We start from the raw sequence: 21726 nt of genomic DNA, 5'->3' as shown, positions 1-21726 counted from the left end.
TATGCTTACGCGCCGTTTGCGTAATGTTTACATTTACGGTGCAATTAAGTTTCCGCGGCAATCATGTCACATTTACGCTTACGCTGCATTTGCATTACGCTTACACAGTGTTTGTGTTATGGTTATTCTTAAGCTTTCATTTGCGCCAAAGTTGCGATTCGCTGCATTTGCAGCACACTTTCGCCTACGGGCTGCTTGTCTCACATTTATGTTTGCGTTTATGCGTACGCACCATTTGTGGCGCATTTTTATGTGCATGCAGTGTTTGAGGTGCGTTTACAGATTTTCTGTTTATGTTGAATTTGCGCCATGTTTAAGCATACATAGTATTCGCCTTTATGTCGAGTGTGATTTGTGCTTTTTTTTGCTTATGTAAACGGCGCTTGGGTTTACAGCACATTCACACTTACATTTATATGCCATTTGCATTTAAGTCTGGTTAGCATCATGTTTACACTTATGTGGTGTATGCATTGATGTCTCATTTGCACTTACGTTTACACAGCGTTTGCGTTCCCATTTACATTGCATGCGTGTTTACCAATGCATATAACACTGCATTTTTGTAAACATTGTGTAAATGCAATGTCAACAGAATATTAGAAAGTGTGTGAACAAAGCCTTTGGATACAGATAGAGAAATTACATCTCACCACTAACAGTATGAGAGAAGATTAGCATAACACACGCCCCCAGCTCCTGCCCCAGCTCCTCCTCTCTGACCAAACACAGATTGTAATGGTCAGATCTCGTGACTAATAACTCTGCAACCGCGAGGGCTAGAAAGAAAATTCAAAGTGCCTGTGAATCTATGTAATAGCCCCTACAGAGTGGTATGATAATCTCCATATAAGTGAAGTGGTGAAAGGTCCCCTTTAAAGTTGTAGGTGGTACCAACTGTGTAGTTTATCTTTGAACTGTTGGCAGATATTTCAATCAGTAAGTTGTAGCCAATCAAAATAGTGATTTTAAAAAAACACATTAACAAAAAACATGAAAACATTGCAAAAAATTAGTCCTAACATGAACAAATTATAAAAAAGAAACAATGGACTGGGATAAACCCATGGTTTAGTGGAGTACATCTCCCCCAATCTACAGAATTGGATGTCCAAAAAGGGCAGGATTTGGTGTACCCAATGAACTCTGAGCAAGTTATTCAAGTTATTTCACTGCCTTTGTTTCTGAAAAAATAATTACCGTATATACTCGAGTATAAGCCGACCCGTGTATAAGCCGAGACCCCTAATTTCAACACAAAAAATGGGAAAACCTATTGACTTGAGTATAAGCTGAGGGTTGGAAATGCATTGGTCACAGCCTCCCAATATATAGTCTGCCAGCCCCTGTAGAATATATCCTGCACAGCCCCTGTAGTATACAGCCTGCCCAGCCCCTGTAGTATACAGCCTGCCCAGACTCTGTAGTAAACAGCCTGCCCAGCCCTTGTAGTATACAGCCAGCACAGCCCTTGTAGTATACAGCCTGCCCAGCCCTTGTAGTATACAGCCTGCCCAGCCCCTGTAGTATACAGCCTGCCCAGCCCCTGTAGTATACAGCCTGCCCAGCCAGAAGAGCCAAAGAGTAGCGGAAGAACCCGAAGAGGATGTGAAGGAACCGAGGTGGCACTGGTGCATCAGTGACAGAAGAGGACCTACGGGTGATGTCAGAAAGGTGAGTTTTGACTTTATTTTTTTAGTTGACTCGAGTATAAGCCGAGTTAGGGTTTTTGAGCACAAATTTTGTGCTGAAAAACTAGGCTTATACTCGGGTATATATGGTACTTCCACATTTGTGATCTAAAGTACCATTAACATCAATAAATAAGTTCGTTGATACATTTCACTTTAATGGCACCTCAAAAACCAAATAATCTAAATCTACACTTTGTTTAAGAGCCGAATAGCAACTCAACAATAAGAACAGATCCCCACCAATCTATAGTAAAGTGGTCCTGTTCTCACTAATTGACATTGTTCAAGAGTTCTAGTGAAAGCCAATAATTATGCTTGGCAATTACCAACACTTCCTTAGTATTGACCGGGAAGCATGCTTGACTGCTCCTTTCAATTAGCGAGAGAGGGACCCTCATTGTCATGAGTGGCAAGGTTCCGTTCTTTTGATTGTTGGATGGATTCTGATAAAACCAGAGTGTTATGCTCTATACTGCAGGTTGGGAATAATAATCAAACTTGGTTCAACACCTTTAATTATTTTGCCACTCAAAGTTGTTTCTTCTATCCTTAATCAGCCCTGTGTTTCCCACATGGAGTAATACATGAACTGTACCTGCTATGTTTACAGTAATTATTGTGCTATATGAATCCACTGCTCACTACACCCTGTACATGATTATTCTGGTCTGTCTTTCTTTATGTCTGTGATATGTCAGAAAACCCCTTTGAGATAGGAAATCCCTTATAAGTTCATACTGCCCTTCATGATTTTTTTTTTTTTGGAAATTTTAGCAATTTCAATTTTTAATGAAGCAAAACTAATGGAAACCAAATAAGTTGCATTAATAAATTATAAATAAAGCTAATGTGCTCCTTTGTATGAAAAAACTTATCGAAATAACTTTTTTATCCTCAATTGTAGTTTTCTCTTCAGTCCCAAAAATCAGGACCAACTCCAAATGGATTATTTTTTGATGTAGATAAAACAATTGGATTTGTGTTTCGAAATGCATCTGAACCTTTGGATTTTGATGCAGGATATGAGGTGATATTTTGTTATTGATGTATTCTCTCATCATTATGTAAGATTAGTTCATGTAATCTGGGTGGATAACAAAACTGGATAACAGGTGGATAACAAAACATCGCCTTTAAAATGTTAATCTTACATTTTCTAAATAGACTTTGAAATAAGGATATTTGCCTTTTTATTCTACCGTACTTTGAAGAAATTATAAGACAATACACATACTACAATGTATCACACAAATAAAGACTTTTATTGCATATTTAATGTTGTATACCAGACAATATACACAAGGTTTATAATGGGGTACAACCCACAAAGATGGGACACAAAAAAGGCCAGTATATGGAGTATGAATATATGGTATGTACATATAGATGTAGAGAACAACACATATAACACGGAGTAATTACAACTAGTGCAGCCTGTGGTTTTCATGTACCAGTATAGTCTTTCTAGTATAATACTAGGAAATAGAAGAAGCAGGTCTAATGACAGTAATAGAACTTTGACAGTGCTCATAATTGAAAATGAGATGTAGTTACTCCTCCAGTTGTTGGGATGATGTCAGCCCCAATACACATTTCAGCTCTCGGCCTTGGTCGGTGCCATATTTTAGAAATACGGAATGGCTTATTGAATTGTTTTAATTGTTCTTTCTATTTTTCTTTTTTCTTAAGGAGTTTAGGCTCTTACTTACAGCAACAGATCCAGATGGTCTTTCCTGTGATGGAGGGCTTGTTATCTACATTAGAGACTTAAATGACGAGCCTCCAGTATTTGTGTAAGTTTACTTTATTCAGAAGTGAGATATAAACTGGTACAATGAGGAAACTCCTTGGCACTATTATAAATTTCATAGCAATAAATGTAAATACCATTACTTATTGACTATAGCTACTATCTTGGATTAAAAGGACCACCATGCCTTTAAAAAATATGTCTAAGCAATTAGTAATAAACATAAAAAATTTGAATGAGTGAGAGTGGGAACATCATCTGGAGTAGTACCATCAATAAAAATGCATGGGCACTATCTAGTCCAGGGTTCCCCAAACTACGGCCCGCGGACCGTTTCGACCCGGCCCCCGACACTTTGCGCGCCAGCGCCGGGCCCTCGCGGCCTGCGACAGTCGGGCAGGAGCCTCCGTCCGGACAGGAAGCTCCTGCCCGTCACTGTATAGTGCTGGGAAACGACCGTTCGAGCACTATTACTGGAGCGATGTGGCTGGAAAAAACCCCGGCCACAATATGTGTGAAGAACACATTGCAGATGTATGGAAACATCTGCAATGAGTTCTGCACACATAGGGGCAGATTTATCAAGCTGTCTGAAAGTCAGAATATTTCTAGTTTCCCATGTCAACCAATCCCAGCTCAGCTTTCATTTCACCAGTGCTCATAAATATTTTAAACAGGAGCTGTGATTGGTTGCAATGGGCAACTAGAAATATTCTGACTTTCAGACTGCTTGATAAATCTGCCCCATTTTGTTCTTCACATACTATTGTGAAGAACACCATTCTGCACGCGTGTCTTCCGATAAGTTAGCAGATGTACGGAAACATCTGCAATGTGTTCTTCTGTGTTCTTTCAATGTGTTCTTTCAGTGAAAACATCTGCAAACATCTGCAATGTGTTCTTCAGTGTTCTTTCAGTGTGTTCTTTCAGTGAAAAATGCTCGAGTCTCCCATTGACTTCAATGGGGTTCGTTATTCAATACGAGCACTCGAGCATTGGTAAAAGTTCGACTAGAGTAACAAGCACTCCAGCATTTTAGTGCTCGCTCATCTCTAGTAATAATTTAAGGGGTTTTGCCATTAGTAATATAAATATACCTATAAGAGCTAAGCATGGGGACCCTAGCAAGTAAAAACCTCACCTATCACTGATTTCTCACTGCATCTTCCCAGCAGCTGCCAGAATATCTGCGTTCCGAGTGCCTTCTGATGACCACTCAGCCAGTAACTGATTGTGAGAATAATAGAGAATATTTATTGTTATGTTGAGTGCCTCATGTTCAGATATTATAGGAATATTTATTTATATGGAAAACCCTATTGAAATTCATGAAAGAGAAAGGCAGCACTGCTTCACAATAAATCTTTACTGGCAGCACAAAGAGCTGCTGTGGATCATTATATCGAATTAAAGTATTTGTCCAGTTTTTGCAAATACATGTTATTTTATATATATTGAAAAGTTAATATATACTTTTCCAATTCTTTCTATATCGGAAGTATTTACTTCCAGATGATAGAAATCTGTGTCATATGATGTCACACAGGTACATGGCTCATTAAAACATACTGGAAGTAAACAATGTACCTACCTATAAAAAGCCAGCAAGCAGAGAAAAACAAGATAAACTGATACAGCAAGTATTCTGGTAATTTGTATAACCTTTTATTTTAAAAACAATTAAATGTATTTACTGAAATTGGACTGTAGCGGCAATTTGGAGAGATACTTTAACTGCCACAATCAGTTTTCGCAGCAGTTGTTGGCAGCTGTAAACCTGTTAAGTGCCGCATTCAAACCCAACCACTACAAATAAAAGTGCTGCCATCTTGTAATGCCAATCACACCCTGTTCCCCCATGTCATCTGAGTTGTCATGACAGCATCCCACATGCCTGTCATGAACCCCATTTATAACAGTGCAGATGGCAGACTGTTATAGATTATTAGTAAGTGTACAATGTACTGCAATAGTTGTACTGTTAAAGTACCCGAGGGGATCTGAAGTAATAGTATTATATTTATATTTAATATATAATATATTTTATCACTTATAAAATATTTCATAAAAAGCCTTTCAAAAGGTAATCAATGAAAACATTGCCCTTCAAAAATGATTATGACTGTATGAGTGTAAAAAAGGTTTGGGCATCAGAATATGGCAAAGCAGCTGCATAAATTCTATTTTGTACAAAAGATTTACATTTTTGAAATCTACTAAAACATAAGAAACCTTCATAAATGTAGTATATCCATAAGCGTACCGACCAAAAGAATAAAGGGGAGGAGCACTGAGTATTAAACAGATCCCACAAAAAAGGCACACATGCATTTATTTGTCAATTTCACCGCATTTGGAATTTTTCCCCAAATTTTCAGTACACTACATGGGATATTATAGTATATATTGACACTCGGAAGTATAATTTGTTTTGTTACAAAGAATAATAGCCCTCTGCATTTGAAAAAGAAATGAACAGGCCATGGCTTTTTGAAGCCAGGAGAGTAAAAAAAAAGAAAGAATGGAAATAGGAGTACTATAAGGGTGAAGAGATTTTTTTGGATAATGCACTTTGTCAGGCAGCAGATAAAAACAGTGGAAACATCTTCAAGATACCAAAAGCAAGACATATATCAAGATTTACATAGACAGAGCAGTCAACGTGATATTAACTATTGCCTAAGCTTCTGTAAAGTAACAATACAAAGTCTCACTATATATTGGTCAATTGCACATGTATTTAGAACCAATGACAGATGAATGTGAACAGATAACACTAAGGCTGGGTTTACATTAAGTTTTTGCTAAGCATATATGTCGGAAAAGTACCCAATGTATACATTGACAGATAGTGGCAGACAGAGGCAGAGTTGTTACCTCCGTCTGACTACTAAACATTCTGTCCACAAAAAAATACAGGATGAAAAGATATGAGTGACATATAGAGGAGATTCCACTTAAACACTTCCATAGGAAAATCATCTCAGACACCAAAGACAACTCATTAGAGTGCGTACCCACTCTGAACTTCCTGCAAAAGGAAGAATTCAGATTCAACTAAGAGCAACTTATTAAAAAAACACCCTGCTCTCCTTGACCCAAGCTGATAGAAAAATGGTTACAGAAAGAATCTTTACCAAAAGGCACCATCTCTCTACTATATGACTACATCCTATCACAAGGCAACCACGCAACCCCTGCATATATAAGAGGCTGGGAGAAGGACCTAAACATTATTATTACCCCCGCAAAAGTCAAATTAATCCACCTTAGATCCCATGGTTTTTCAAGGTGCGTCAAGATGCAGGAAATTCATATAAGCTCATGACGAGGTGATACAACACCCCAGAGGCATAAGTGAAAAAACTATTTTTACCAAAAGACACTTGTTGGACGTGTGGTAAAAACAGAGGCTCACTAGGTCATATCTTTTGTAGTCCCATGCTACAACAATTTTGGAAGGATGTACAATTATAATTCGCCAAGATAATAGGTAAAAACATCACTTTAAGCCCAGAATCAGTGTTATTGTGGCTCCCAAAAAATTCATGGAATCCCAATAACAGGGATATACTCACTCATCTGGTGCAAGCAGCCAAATTGTCAATACCTCCAAAATGGTTGCAAACAGAACCCCCCTCAATTGAGGAATGGATGTCTCGCCTTGACAATATATGTAGGATGGAAGAACTGGCCAGCTGGGAATCAAGATCACACGATAAATACACAAAGCTATGGTTACCCTGGAAAACATTCAGAAATTCTGTGTCATTTAATACCACATCCATAGACGTTACCTAGTTCCCAAAATCTACATTTCATTAGGGAACCACCTAGGAGGATCAAGTTATCTAAATCTTGCTATATTAGACTAGGTACTGCTATCTACCATTAATTGCATACATATCAAGTAAATAACATAGGTTTAAGATAGGCCAATAGGACAAAGGTGCACTGAGTGTTTTGTTTGTTTTGTTTGTTTGTTTGGTTAAATAAATCTCTTGATACTACTTAGAATAACAAGGCATATATGGACTTGCAATAACAAATTTCAGCAAATCTGCGTCTTGGATTACTACTATAATGTTGTTGTAAAGGACATTAGCCCATAGAAGGGTATATGCAAAGTGTTATGTTCTCGCCATGTAAATAAACCTGTTACTGCTGTATATCTTTGTATATTAAAGTTGGTAAAAAAAAAAGCATCCCAGCATAGTACTGATAAATTATTGTCATCCTTCTCTTTACTCTACAGTAAAATTGAAAATGATACTATTTATGTACCAGAAAATACACTCATTGGCTCCATCTTGGAGGTTTTTGAGGCAACAGACAGAGATGCTGGAAGTACAATTGTGTATGGTTTTCCAGGACAAACATCCATGTTTAATATAAATCCAGGTACTTTTATATGTAAAACTTAAGTTCTATATGTAAAAGTTGTGAAATTGTATTATGTTGTTAAACAGAAAAAAATGTGGTACATAGAAAGCTTGTATCACATTTTTTATTAATCTTTTCTGATCTTTGTAACTTCAAATTTGATTTTAAAAACTCCATTTCCAGCACAACTGATTGAAATTTATTTTCCTATTGCAGTGACTGGCGCATTGACTTTGCTTCAACCACTGGATTATGACAACCCTGATGAACACAAAGCATATGCCTTAGTTATAACTGCTACTGATCGTGTTCATACCACTAATTATCTCATCCATGTTTTTATAGAGAATGTGGATGAGCCACCAGAATGTGACCCTGCCTTTTCTACCGGGACAGGTAAGAAACTGGTTGTTTTTGTGATAAAATAACCTCCGATTATGTATAGAGTTCTCCAATGCAAGAGATTACAAAGACCATCTGCTCTGGCTCTCAAAGAATTCCTTCAGTGCAAACACATCTTTCCCCCCACCTAACTGTTTATCAAACTTACCTTTTTGCAGTAGACTTTCCTTACTTTCTTTTACCCCTTTTGTTTGCTATCCATCCTATGATGCTATGTAAGCATTAAATGACCACTGAACAACAGAACCAGCTATTTTTTGTACTTTGAGGGTAAAAGTATCCTTTCCATCTACATCCTACTGCTCAGAGCAGTCTCACACTAGTATCATTAGTGGCATCTAGTATCTTACAGGAGATGAGCTGCCCCATGAAAAGGAAAATAATTTTATTATGATTTCTCCCGGCCAATGAATATATATATAACCCTCTAATTTATTTATATACAGACCCCCTGTAATTTATTTAAAGGCCTCAGTATACAGCTCTCCATATAAATTATATACAGTGCCCAGAGATTCATAAAAATCCTGTCCCTATAAAACCACCACCCCAAGTCTAATTATATATTACCATAAATAGACACCCCTAGTTAAATTACCTATAGTAGTCCATATGCAGCCAACATATACAGGTGCCACCCAGTTAAATACAGTCACATCTGCAGATCATCCACAAGGTATATTATATACTGCCCCCCATATTAGTATCCAGCCCCAATACACGATCCACTAGTTACATAATATATAGCCTTCCTTCATATCAGCATCCAACTCCCTTGTACAGATGCCCCCTAGGAATATTATAAACAGCCCCTAAATTATATTATATACAGTTCCCCATAAATATATATTCCCCCCAGTTATATTATATACAGATATTAATATCAATCTCCATTGTACAGATTCAGCCCCAGTTATGTTACAAATAGCCCCTTCCATCCCTCCATATTATCTAGGTATTTTATATACAGACCCCACTCATATTACAATTCAGCCCTATACACAGATGCCCCCTCCGCAGGTATAATATGTAGAGTCCCCTCTCATATTACAATCCAGCCCTATATACAGATACCCCCTCCCCAGGTATAACATGTATAGTCTCCTCTCATATTTCAATCCAGCTCCATATACAGATCCCCCCTCCCCAGTTATATCATGTATAGTCCCCTCTTATCTTAAAATACAGCCCTATATACAGATGCCCCTTCCCAGGTATATTATATATAGTCTCCTCTGATAATAAAATCCAGCCCCATATACAGATGCCCCCTCCCCAGGTATATTATGTATAGTCCCCTCTCAAATTACAATCCAGCCCTATATACAGATGCCCCCTCCCCAGGTATATTATGTATAGTCCCCTCTCATATTACAATCCAACCCTATATACAGATGCCCCCTCCCCAGGTATATTATGCATAGTCCCCTCTCATATTACAATCCAACCCTATATACAGATGCCCCTTCCCCAGGAATAATATGTATTGTCCCCCTTCATATTACAATCCAGCCCCATATACAAATGTCCCCTCCCCAAGTATATTATGTATAGTCCCCTCTAATAATAAAATCCATCCCCATATACAGATGCTTGCCAGGAATATTATTATTATTATTATGATCTATACTATATCATATTATTGTCTCATATGACAAAGCAGCCCCTACATCTAGATACCCTCCCCAGGAACATCATACACAGTCCCCAGGTATATACAACTACTCCATTATAAAAGTAAGCACAGCACCTTAAGCATAAGCAATCCATCAAAAATCATTAATAAAGTGTCCTTCATTCAGTACCCCCCTAATATACTATGTGACCAATTTTAAAATAATACATTTAATACATACCTGCAGTGATGCTATGCCGGCGGCTTGTCAGTGCAGTCAATCTTCTCCTGGGTGTTCCTCTGGCAGCGGCATCTGTGGAGGGACGCAGGTGGCATGACATCAGCGCGCACTGCCTGTGTCCTCCACTGCATACAGAGCGATGGAGGCAAGTTGCGTCGCTACGTCCATTAATTGCATCTGTGTCTTAAAGGCACAGATGCAATTAATTTTTTTGATTGGCGATTCGGGCAGCTGTACACACCCAAAATGGTGCTCCCCACAGAGCTCTAGCATCTGCCGTCTGAGGCGAGATTCTCATCTCGCCTTATGGCAGATGTGGCCCTGCTTCAAACTGTGCAATAGGCATGTCTACCCTCTTACTGCAGTCTGGTCCTAGGAAGTCGCTCAGTGTCCTGTTAGATTAAAAGATATTGTGAACTTCCATTGGGGGGCTGATTGACTGCAATTATTTTGCCCACTTCTGGTCTGGCCCTCCATCTTTCATTATTCTGGTGTGGCCACACAGACCGGAATAGCTGCAAGGGAATGCTACTACAAGTCTGCTTTTTAAGCTAAGCGTTAGTTTAGTTACAATCTACATACCGTAGAGCCAGTGTGTGGACCAACTTAAATGTTAAGAGCCCTTCCTTCTGAACCCAGCAGGGCCATCCCTTTCTGCATTAATATTTGACCTGGCAAATGAGTCTCTACCGTAAGTTATATGTCCGCACTAGAGATGAGCGTACATACTCGTCCGAGCTTGATGCTCGTTCGAGCATTAGCGTACTCGAAACTGCTCGTTGCTCGGACGAATACTTCGCCCGCTCGAGAAAATGGCATCTCCCGCCGTTTTGCTTTTTGGCGGCCAGAAACAGAGCCAATCACAAGCCAAGAGACTCTGCACTCCACCCAGCATGACGTGGTACCCTTACACGTCGATAGCAGTGGTTGGCTGGCCAGATCAGGTGACCCTGGAATAGACTAGCCCCTGCCTGCGCTGCTCGGATCATTCTGTGTCTGGATGCCGCTAGGGAGAGAGCTGCTGCTGGTCAGGGAAAGCGTTAGGGTGTTCTATTAGAATAGTGTTAGGCAGGAGTGATTCTACAAGAACCCAACAGCCCTTCTTAGGGCTACAATAACGTTATACTTTTTTTTTTATTATTTGCTTGTGGCTGGGCTTGCTGGCACTAGTAGTGCAGCTAGTACCATATTGTGAGGAATTTGCAGGGGGACTTGCTACCGTTGTGTTTAGCTCTTAGTAACACACATATCCACCTCAAACACCAAAGTGGGACAATTTATTAGGGGTTTGAGTAGAATTAGGCAGAGTCTGCTGATTTTTTTTTTTTTTTTAGCTGTATTTCATTTTATAGCTCAAACTCCTCTTGCAAAGCAGTGTGCTCTCATTGTAGGCTACAAAATAGCCATAGGAGAACCCCAACGGCTTACTTAGGCCTACAATAGCGTTATATTTTCCTTTTTTTTGTTTGCTTGTGGCTGGGCTTGCTGGCACTAGTAGTGCAGCTAGTACCATACTGTGAGGAATTTGCTGGGAGACCTGCGACCGTTGTGTTTAGCTCTTAGTGACACGCATATCCACCTCCAACACCGAAGTGGGACAATTTATTAGGGGTTTGAGTAGAATTAGGCAGTCTGCTGATTTATTTTTTTTTTTAGCTGTATTTCATTTTATAGCTCAAACTCCTCTTGCAAAGCAGTGTGCTCTCATTGTAGGCTACAAAATAGCCATAGGAGAACCCCAACGGCTTACTTAGGCCTACAATAGCGTTATATTTTCCTTTTTTTGTTTGCTTGTGGCTGGCCTTGCTGGCACTAGTAGTGCAGCTAGTACCATACTGTGAGGAATTTGCTGGGAGACCTGCGACCGTTGTGTTTAGCTCTTAGTGACACGCATATCCACCTCAAACACCAAAGTGGGACAATTTATTAGGGGTTTGAGTAGAATTAGGCAGAGGCTGCTGATTTTTTTTTTTTTTTAGCTGTATTTCATTTTATAGCTCAAACTCCTCTTGCAAAGCAGTGTGCTCTCATTGTAGGCTACAAAATAGCCATAGGAGAACCCCAACGGCTTACTTAGGCCTACAATAGCGTTATATTTTCCTTTTTTTTGTTTGCTTGTGGCTGGCCTTGCTGGCACTAGTAGTGCAGCTAGTACCATACTGTGAGGAATTTGCTGGGAGACCTGCGACCGTTGTGTTTAGCTCTTAGTGACACGCATATCCACCTCCAACACCGAAGTGGGACAATTTATTAGGGGTTTGAGTAGAATTAGGCAGAGTCTGCTGATTTTTTTTTTTTTTCAGCTGTATTTCATTTTATAGCTCAAACTCCTCTTGCAAAGCACAAAATCCAGTTGTGTGCTGTCAGTGTAGGTTAGAAACTAGCCATAGCAATAGGATAGCATCGTTTTGTTAAAAAAAATAAAAAAACAAAAAAAAATAAACACAAAAAATTTTTTTTTTCAAGTTTACACTTTAATTTGGAAAATGTTTAACCCGAGGGCTAGGGGTAGAGGACGAGGGCGTGGACGTGGGCGTCCAACTACTGCAGGGGTCAGAGGCCGTTGTCCTGGGCGGGGTGAGACACCACCTGCTGATGGGGGAGCAGGGGAACGCCGCAGAGGTACACTCCCTAGGTTCATCATGTCTCAAGTTACTGGGACTCGTGGTAGAGCACTGTTGAGGCCAGAACAGTGCGAAGAGGTGATGTCGTGGATTGCGGACAATGCTTCTAGCCATTTGTCCACCAGTCAGTCTTCCACGCAGTCCACCCATGTCACCGAAATCGGCACTCCTCCGGCTCCTCCACCTCAGCCTCCTTCCCCCCAGTCTGCCCCCTCCCACCAAAATTTGGCATTTGAACCGGCATACTCTGAGGAACTGTTTTCTGGACCCTTCCCACAGTCACAAACCACTTGTCCTGCTGCTGAGCTATTTTCCGATGCCCAGGTTTTCCACCAGTCGCAGTCTGTGGGTGATGATGACATTATTCACGTAGTGGAAGAAGTGTGTAAAGAGGTGTCGGACGATGAGGAGACACAGTTGTCAGACAGTGGTGAAGTTGTTGTCAGGGCAGGAAGTCCGAGGGGGGAGCAGACTGAGGGATCGGAGGATGATGAGGTGACAGACCCAAGCTGGGTTGATAGGCCGGGTGAACACAGTGCTTCTGAGACGGAGGCGGGTCCTATAGCAGAACAGGTTGGAAGAGGCAGTGGTGGGGCCAGACGGAGAGGCAGGGCCAGAGCTGGTGCATCAGCGCCAAATGTTGCCCGTAGTCAAGCTCCCGTGGCGAGGGCTAGATTTTCAGAAGTCTGGAGCTTCTTTAAAGAAACACCGGATGACCGACGGACTGTGGTGTGCAACCTTTGCCAAACCAGGATCAGCAGGGGTTCCACCACTACTAGCTTAACTACCACCAGTATGCGCAGGCATCTGAATGCTAAACACCCCACTCAATGGCACCAAGCCCGTTCACCTCCGGCCGGGCACACCACTGCTCCTTCCCCTGTGTCATCTGCTAGTCAGCCCCCTGCCCAGGACCCCGGCCCAAACACTTCCCGTGCGAAAACCCCATCTTCGCCTCCACGATCCTCCACAGCATCCACCAGCGTTCAGCTCTCCATACCCCAGACGCGGGAGCGCAAAAGGAGGTATAGCGCAACCCACCCACACGCCCAAGCCCTCAACGTCCACATCTCCAAGTTGCTTAGCCTCGAGATGCTGCCCTATAGGCTGGTAGAGACCGAGGCCTTTCGAAACCTCATGGCGGCGGCCGCCCCTCGGTATTCGGTCCCCAGCCGCCACTACTTTTCCCGATGTGTCGTCCCAGCCCTGCACAAGCACGTGTCAGAGAACATCCTCCGTGCCCTGACCAACGCCGTTTCTGACAAGGTCCACCTGACCACGAACACGTGGACGAGTGCTGCCGGGCAGGGCCACTATATATTGCTGACGGCACATTGGGTTAACTTGGTGGAGGCTGGGACCGAGTCTGACCCTGGGGCTGGTCATATACTGCCGACGCCGAGGATTGCGGGGCCTACCTCGGTCCAGGTCTCAAAGGCCTTCTATGCCTCCTCCTCCTCCCACCCCTCCTCCACCTCCTCCTCTGAATTACCATCCGTGGGCATGGCGCCATCAGTCGGTAGCTCTAGGCACAGCAGCAGTGCCATCGCTAAGCGACAGCAGGCGGTGCTCAAACTGCTGAGCCTAGGCGATAAAAGGCACACCGCCCAAGAGTTATTACACGGCATCACGGTGCAGACTGATCTGTGGCTGGCACCGCTGAACCTGAAGCCAGGCATGGTTGTGTGTGACAACGGCCGTAACCTGGTGGCAGCTCTACAACTCGGCAGACTGACACATGTGCCATGCCTGGCCCATGTGTTAAATCTCATAGTTCAGCGTTTCCTCAAGACATACCCCAATCTGTCTGATTTGCTCACGAAGGTGCGCCGCATCTGTGCGCATTTCAGGAAGTCCAGCACAGATGCTGCCACTCTCAGGGCAGCGCAGCGCCGCCTCCAACTGCCCGCTCACTGACTGTTGTGCGACGTGCCCACGAGGTGGAATTCAACACTGACCATGTTATCCAGAGTTTACCAGCAGCGCAGAGCGATTGTAGACTGCCAGGTGTCAACTTCCACCAGAACTGGTAGTCAGGTCAGTCAGCTTCCTCAAGTCTACAATGAGGAGTGGACGTGGATGTCTGATATCTGTCAGGTGCTGAGTAACTTTGAGGAGTCAACACAGATGGTCAGTGGCGATGCTGCCATCATCAGCCTCACCATCCCGCTGCTTGGCCTGTTGAAAAACTCTCTGGTCAGCATGAAGTCGGAAGCTTTGCGCTCGTCACAAGAGACGGGGGAAGAAGATTCCCTTGTTGATAGCCAAAGCACCCTTAGGTCTGTTTCTCAGCGCATATCGGAGGAGGTGGAGGTGGAGGAGGATGAGGAGGAAGAGGAGGAGAATGTTGGCGAGACAGAAGAGGGGACCATTTTTCAGTCCTTCACTGTTGAGCGTGTATGGGCAGAAGAAGAGGAGTTGGAGGAGTTGGAGGAGGAGGAAATGGACAGTCAGGCCAGTGAGGGGAGTGAATTCTTGCGCGTTGGGACTCTGGCGCATATGGCAGATTTCATGCTAAGCTGCCTATCCCATGACCCTCGCGTTCAAAGAATTTATTCCAGCACCGATTACTGGGTATTCACTCTCCTGGACCCATGGTACAAGCAAAAGCTTTCCACTCTCATCCCTGGAGAGGAAAGGAGTGTGAGAATGCATGAATACCAGCAGGCCCTGGTGCACAAGCTGAAACAGTATTTCCCTTCTGACAGCGCTAGCGGCAGAGGGCGTACTTCTGCGGGACAAGTAGCGAGGGAGAATAGGCAACCAGGCAGCTTGTCCAGCACTGGCAGGGGTACGCTTTACAAGGCCTTTGCCAGTTTTATGTCACCCCAGTAAGACACTGTCACCTGTCCCCAGTCTGGGCAGAGTAGGGCTGATCTTTACAGAAAGATGGTGAGGGAGTACGTAGCTGACCATACCATCGTCCTAAATGACCACACAGCTCCCTACAACTACTGGGTTTCAAAGCTGGACATGTGGCACGAACTGGCGCTGTACGCCTTGGAGGTTCTTGCCTGCCCTGCCGCTAGCGTGTTGTCCGAGCGGGTTTTCAGTGCAGCTGGTGGCATCATCACCGATAAGCGTACACGCCTGTCGACTGACAGCGCTGACAGGCTGACGCTTATCAAGATGAATAAAGCCTGGATTTCTCTGCATTTCCATTCTCCACCAGGTGAAAGAAGCTGAACCTGAATAATGTATGCACTCCTCCCCCTCATTCTCCTCCTTCTCCTCCTCTTTGTACACTAAAGCAGAGGAAACTGGCAATTTTTTTGCCAGGGCCAACTGGCTCTGGCCATAGTACTCTATGTATTTAATTTTTCTGGAGGGCCAACTACCCTGTCCTCTGTTTTAAACAATTTTGGGAGTGCCACATACAGGCACTCAATCTATGTAATTTTTCTGGAGGGCCACCTACCTGCTCCTCTGGTTTGAAAACTTTTTTGGACTGCCACATACAGGCACTCAATTTATTTAATCTTTTTGGAGGACCACCTACCTGCTCCTCTGGTTTGAAAACTTTTTTGGACTGCCACATACAGGCACTCAATCTATGTAATTTTTCTGGAGGACCAGCTACCTGCTCCTCTGGTTTGAAAACTTTTTTGGACTGCCACATACAGGCACTATCCAAATTACATTGTCTCTATAGCAGCCTCCACACGTCGTCTTTTTAGCTGCCTTCACACGTTGTCTCCATTGCTACCTCCACATGTCATCGCCATAGCTGCCTCCAAAAGTAGTCCATATAGCTGCCTCCATACATGGTCCCCTTATCAAACGAGCTGTGTCAGGCAGAATTTTGGGTTGTTTTCATGGCTTCCACATCAAACTTGTTAACTTTGTCGCCACCCTGCTGTGTAATCCACAAAATATGCTGGCAAACTTTTATCATTTACCAATATTATTTCAGCGCTTCTTGCGCATCTGTTTACATTCCCCTCACCCGCCATATCCTAAACTTATAAGAACGCTACTACACTTGATCTTATACAAAAGGTTCTTAAAAGTGCTGTTTGGGGAGTAGCCTAGAGACAGGGGCTTGGATTGGCGAAAGCTCGCCTGGCAGCGGAGCACCAGCTCCATCCCAAGATCCAACTAACATAGTTTTAACTGCAGCACCTTTAATCTATTACTAGTTCACTGCCTCCATACATGGTCCCCTTATCAAACGAGCTGTGTCAGGCAGAATTTTGGGTTGTTTTCATGGCTTCCTCATCAAACTTGTTAACTTTGTCGCCACCCTGCTGTGTAATCCACAAAATATACTGGCAAACTTTTATCATTTACCGATATTATTTGAGCGCTTCTTGCTCACCTCCTTTGGTTCCTCTCTGCCACCCATTGGTTTTAAGCCTGAGTCCATTTGGGGTATGTTGCCAAGACACTCTCTAGCCTGCCGCTGCTGCCGCTGCCTCTGCATGCCGTCCCCTATAGTGTCAGGGTCAATTATTGGATGTTTTAGATGCTATCTAGCCTCATTCGGTCACTCTGTCATTGCCATGCTGTTGCCCATAGTTTTGGCATAATGGTGCGATTAAGCAGCCTCAGAGGCATCCATGCATGCTGCCCCTGCTGTTTCCTGTCCATTTCCGTGGTGTTTCCATCCTTTTCTGAGGTTCCCAGGTGCTTGGCCAAGCTTCCCTGTGCAGATCCTTCATCCCCTTGAAAAATGCTCGAGTCTCCCATTGACTTCAATGGGGCTCGTTATTCGAGACGAGCACTCGAGCATCGGGAAAAGTTTGTCTCGAATAACGAGTACCCGAGCATTTTAGTGCTCGCTCATCTCTAGTCCGCACCCAACTGTCACTAAAATCATTTCTGATTCAGAAGGTTTGCCTTTATGTGGATAATAATGAGCTATATTAGCTGATGATCCCAGCCTGGGCTTCCTTCTTACCCTTGTTGTGCTGTTTGGATTTTTTTCTGGAGGAAATGTTAAATTTTAAGGTAATTATAATATCATGGAAAGATGCTGAAAAACAAACTATGTAGCACAGGATTCAGTTTAGGAAATACAGTGGGTCCAGAAAGTATTCAGACCCCTTTAAATTTGTCACTCTTTGTTTCAATGCAGCCAATTGATAAGATCAAAATTTTTGCTCATTAATGTACACTCTGCACCCCATCTTGAAAGAAAAACTGAAATGTAGATATTTTTTCTAATTTATCACACAGAAAAACTGAAAAATCACATGGTATTCAGCCCCTTTGCTCATTATGAAGTATTGATCTATTGAAGTATTGAGGTATTGATCTAGTACAGCCAAGTGTCTTCTTGCAGATGCAGATCTTCTCCAGTTCCCTCAAGGTGGATGTTGAACATTGGTGTGCAGTGCTTTTTAAGTCTCTCCAGAAATGCTCAATTTGGATCAGGCCTGGGTTCTGGCTGGGCCAGTCAAGAATGGTCACCAAATTGTTCTGAAGGTGCTGCTTTTTTTTACCAATTCTTACCAATTGGCTGCAATGAAACAAAGAGTGCAAATGTTAAAGGGTCTGAATACTTTCTGTACCTACTATAAAACTATCTTCATAAAATACTTTATATTATTAGGAATTAATCCTCATGCATATGGCAAAATCTGATTTGTGTTACTGTAATTTGTTCTGAGTATCATCTTGGGCAGGACGAGGGGTGGGAAGTATAGGGGCAAGGGTGTATGTGTGTGGGTGTTTGTAGAGTGATAGTGGGTCTTGATATTTTACTGTTTTCTGCATCAAGTTATGACTTTTGGGTTGACATACAAACCTCTGTAACAATGCTGTGATTTAGTTATGTTTTGATTATCTTTTAACTGGTTGTCTGGTTATGCCTTTTTGCCACATAAACATTTTTACATTGTTATGGAATCTTTTACAAAATGCATAAATAAAACATGTCAATTTGTTGGGGTGTCCCTTTTAAAGGGGTTGTTAGACACCAGTTGCCCAGATAGAGCAATTATTGGATTCTAATGTTTATAACTAAAAATATAATGTTTCTACCGAAACACTAAAATTTAATTTTATATTAAATTTTAGTCAGAAAGTAATGCATTACCTATGATTGGGGTCTAGCAATTCCTAGAGCCCAACTGATATTAAGGATAAAGATGTAGCAGTAATGAATCAGAGTTTCCATCCAGTGTGCAGGGAATTTGCATTACATCTCCGCTAAAGTAAACAGGGCTTGCAGTAATTTCCTGCACAGCCGGGTGGCATTAATGTACACTGCATTTATAAAGATTGCTAATACTTATCAAGAATTAAAATGTTACATTTTGTATTGTAAAATAATAAATAATTTTTCACCACCAGGAATCACTTTAACAGTTCCTGAAACATTCCCTACATTGACCAAACTTTACACAATTCTTGCTGAAGATCCAGATGAAGAAGATGATGTTACAGTATGTTTTGTTTATTTTGTATTTTTTTTCCCTTTTTTAACCTTTAAATGTCACATTTTTTTTTGTTTGTGTGTTTCTATCTTTTGCCAGAAAGTAATAGGGTCTTCTGAATGACAAGCATGGGAATATTATAACTTTAAGGGGTTGAAATAAATATATTTCTTTATTAATTTATCATGTTCAACATGATCGACAGAAGTTTTCATTGTTTATTTCCTGTGTATAAATACAGGTCCATGGTCATGTGATGTCACACATCTCCTTATAACACAGCTCTGATTACCCTTTGTAATTATAACAAGGCATTACATGACCATGTACCATGCTATTTTATCTTAAAATATGTGTAGAGTAATGCAATATTTCTGCCAGTGATTGAATTAATCCTAATAGTATATTTATTTTTTTTTAGTTTGAAATGACAAATTTTTCTCTTGCATCTGATGTCTTCTTTACATTGAATTCTGATACTGGCATTATTTCGACAACCGATAAGCATCTTGACTATGAATCGGAACCAAAGGTACTGTGTTTCGTTGTGAATATATATTTGTGCTGAATGTTTTAGGGGTTTTCCAAAAATGTTATATATATGATACATCATAATAGGAGTCCATTTCCAATGCTAGAATAAAATGGCACAATGGACTGCCTCTTTCAACACTTTCTTGTACAACAAAGTTTGCATCATGATGGTAAATCCTCTTTAATAATTAAGCTTAAGAAAGAATGAGGGGAATTTATTAAGTTTGGTTTATTGTGTCCCAGCCTTAAAATACACATCGATGTATGACTTGCTGGGATTTCTAATAGGTCACACACGCAAATCAATGCCATGATCCTGCTGCAGGTTATAGAACATTCAGTTTCATGGCCTTTGTCCACTCTTTGCCTTGCCCATTTTTCCAAAATATGGCATGAGTTTGGAGAGATTGGAAAAAAAGTTTTTTGGATACAAGGTGAGAAAAAGTTACAATTGCTGGCACACTGCATGGTTTGTACCCCAAAACATTAGAGTGTAATGCATGGTACCTGCCCCATTAATCTTAAAGCATAACTGTCATTGCAGATGATTTTTGATGTTGTGGGGGGGTGTTGTACAAATTATTTTTTAAATCCTTTATTAACAAATTCTGCTTAGTCTTTAAAGAAACAGGGTGCTAAGTGCCCCTTTAGTTACAATGTTACTTTTACATTGCTATAGCAAATCTGCCCACCAGATTCAAGACAGGTCTCTCTCTCCTCTACTATTTACTACACAGATGTGAGTGTTAACCCTTTATGCTATCTCCCTGGCTGCAGTAAGGTATGAGCAGTGTTTTCACAGATCAAGCTAAAAGCTAAGGGCTTAATCCTCCAATTTTAGAGCAGGGAGATAAGATCTGAGCTCATTAATACACACTCTGCACACCATCTTGACAGAAAAAACCTGAGATATCACACGGTCCTTAGTATTCAAACCCTTTGTTCTGTAATGAGTAGAAGCACCTTTTGAGCGAGTAAAGCCATGAGTCTTTTTGGGAATGATGTAAATACATTTTCCCCACCTAGATTTGGGGATCCTCTGCCAGTCTTTCTTGCAGATCCTCTACAGTCCCCTCAGGTTGTTTGATAAACATTGGTAGACAGCCATTTTCATGTCTCTCAATTGGATGATTATTACTAATCATGTTAAAAAACAGGTATATCCTGGCTGCAGAGAGCCAGTAGGGTGTAGAACGTTGTGCCATGCTCAAATATGCATAGGGAGCGTGGTTTGGTCTTCAAACAATGCTGTGTTTTGACACGCACATGACAGCCACCGCTCTTAGTATCGCTTCACTCTTCAGTTCCATGGGCACTTACAGGGGCTAACTTGACCAAATAAGTGAAGCGAGAACATAGCCTCACAAGGTAATGTCTGTGCCAACATGAAAGGACTGAGCTGAGGGCCAAGATCCTACTATAACATCAAAGAGTGCACTCTTTTTACAGTGACATCAGATGATTCCATAGATTATGACAGAACCTGTTCTGTTAAATTCTGATACTTGTAGAAACCCACCAAAAGAGTGCAGAGGGTGTTGGCAGAAACTTTGCATTAATCAGTCAATAATCAGGATTGCTAAAGCCTAAAACAAACAGGAGTATGCCACATATATTGGCAACGTCATAGAGTGGTGGAGGGTGGAAACAGCATTATGGAAATCGCAGGGTGTTCCAGGGAGACAGCGGTTAGTTGGCAGCAGCATGAGAAGGCTGCAGATTGGCACAATGACAAATTATGGAGGTGGTAGCAACGTCGTGGGCCAAAGAGTGGCAGAATGACACAGTGTGGAGGTGGCGGCAGCAGCATCATGAGGTCAGAGAGTGGCACAATGACAAGTTCTGGAACTGGCAGCAACAAGGTAGGCCACAGTGTGGCAGAATGACACAGTGTGGAGGTGGCGGCAGCAGCATCATGAGGTCAGAGAATGGCACAATGACAATTCTGGAGGTGGCAGCAACATGGTAGGCCACAGAGTGGCACAATAACAAAGTGTGGAGGTGACTCATTTCTCATCGTTTGGGGGAGGCATCATGGCTGATCTAATCTGATGCATAAGGCATTGGTGTGTTGAAATCCTGGCCAATCCACACCTGATTCAT

The 21726-nt window shown here is 41.9% G+C and overlaps 1 protein-coding gene across 1 annotated transcript in view; it reads left to right on the top strand.

Annotated features, from left to right (window-relative positions):
- LOC140127061 (cadherin-related family member 3-like) overlaps positions 1–21726 on the top strand; it is a 108843-nt gene that overhangs the window by 17531 nt on the left and 69586 nt on the right. Inside the window, exons 5-10 of the mRNA XM_072147276.1 lie at positions 2599–2721; positions 3384–3487; positions 7700–7845; positions 8044–8223; positions 19007–19098; positions 19511–19621. Coding sequence (XP_072003377.1) covers positions 2599–2721; positions 3384–3487; positions 7700–7845; positions 8044–8223; positions 19007–19098; positions 19511–19621 — 756 coding nt within the window. The remainder of the gene's footprint in view (positions 1–2598; positions 2722–3383; positions 3488–7699; positions 7846–8043; positions 8224–19006; positions 19099–19510; positions 19622–21726) is intronic.

This window comes from Engystomops pustulosus, chromosome 4 (assembly GCF_040894005.1).
Source record: "Engystomops pustulosus chromosome 4, aEngPut4.maternal, whole genome shotgun sequence".
NCBI classification, from domain to species: Eukaryota; Metazoa; Chordata; class Amphibia; order Anura; family Leptodactylidae; genus Engystomops; species Engystomops pustulosus.
The sequence above is the reverse complement of the archived record's forward strand: the minus strand, read 5'-3'. Positions and strand labels throughout refer to the sequence as shown.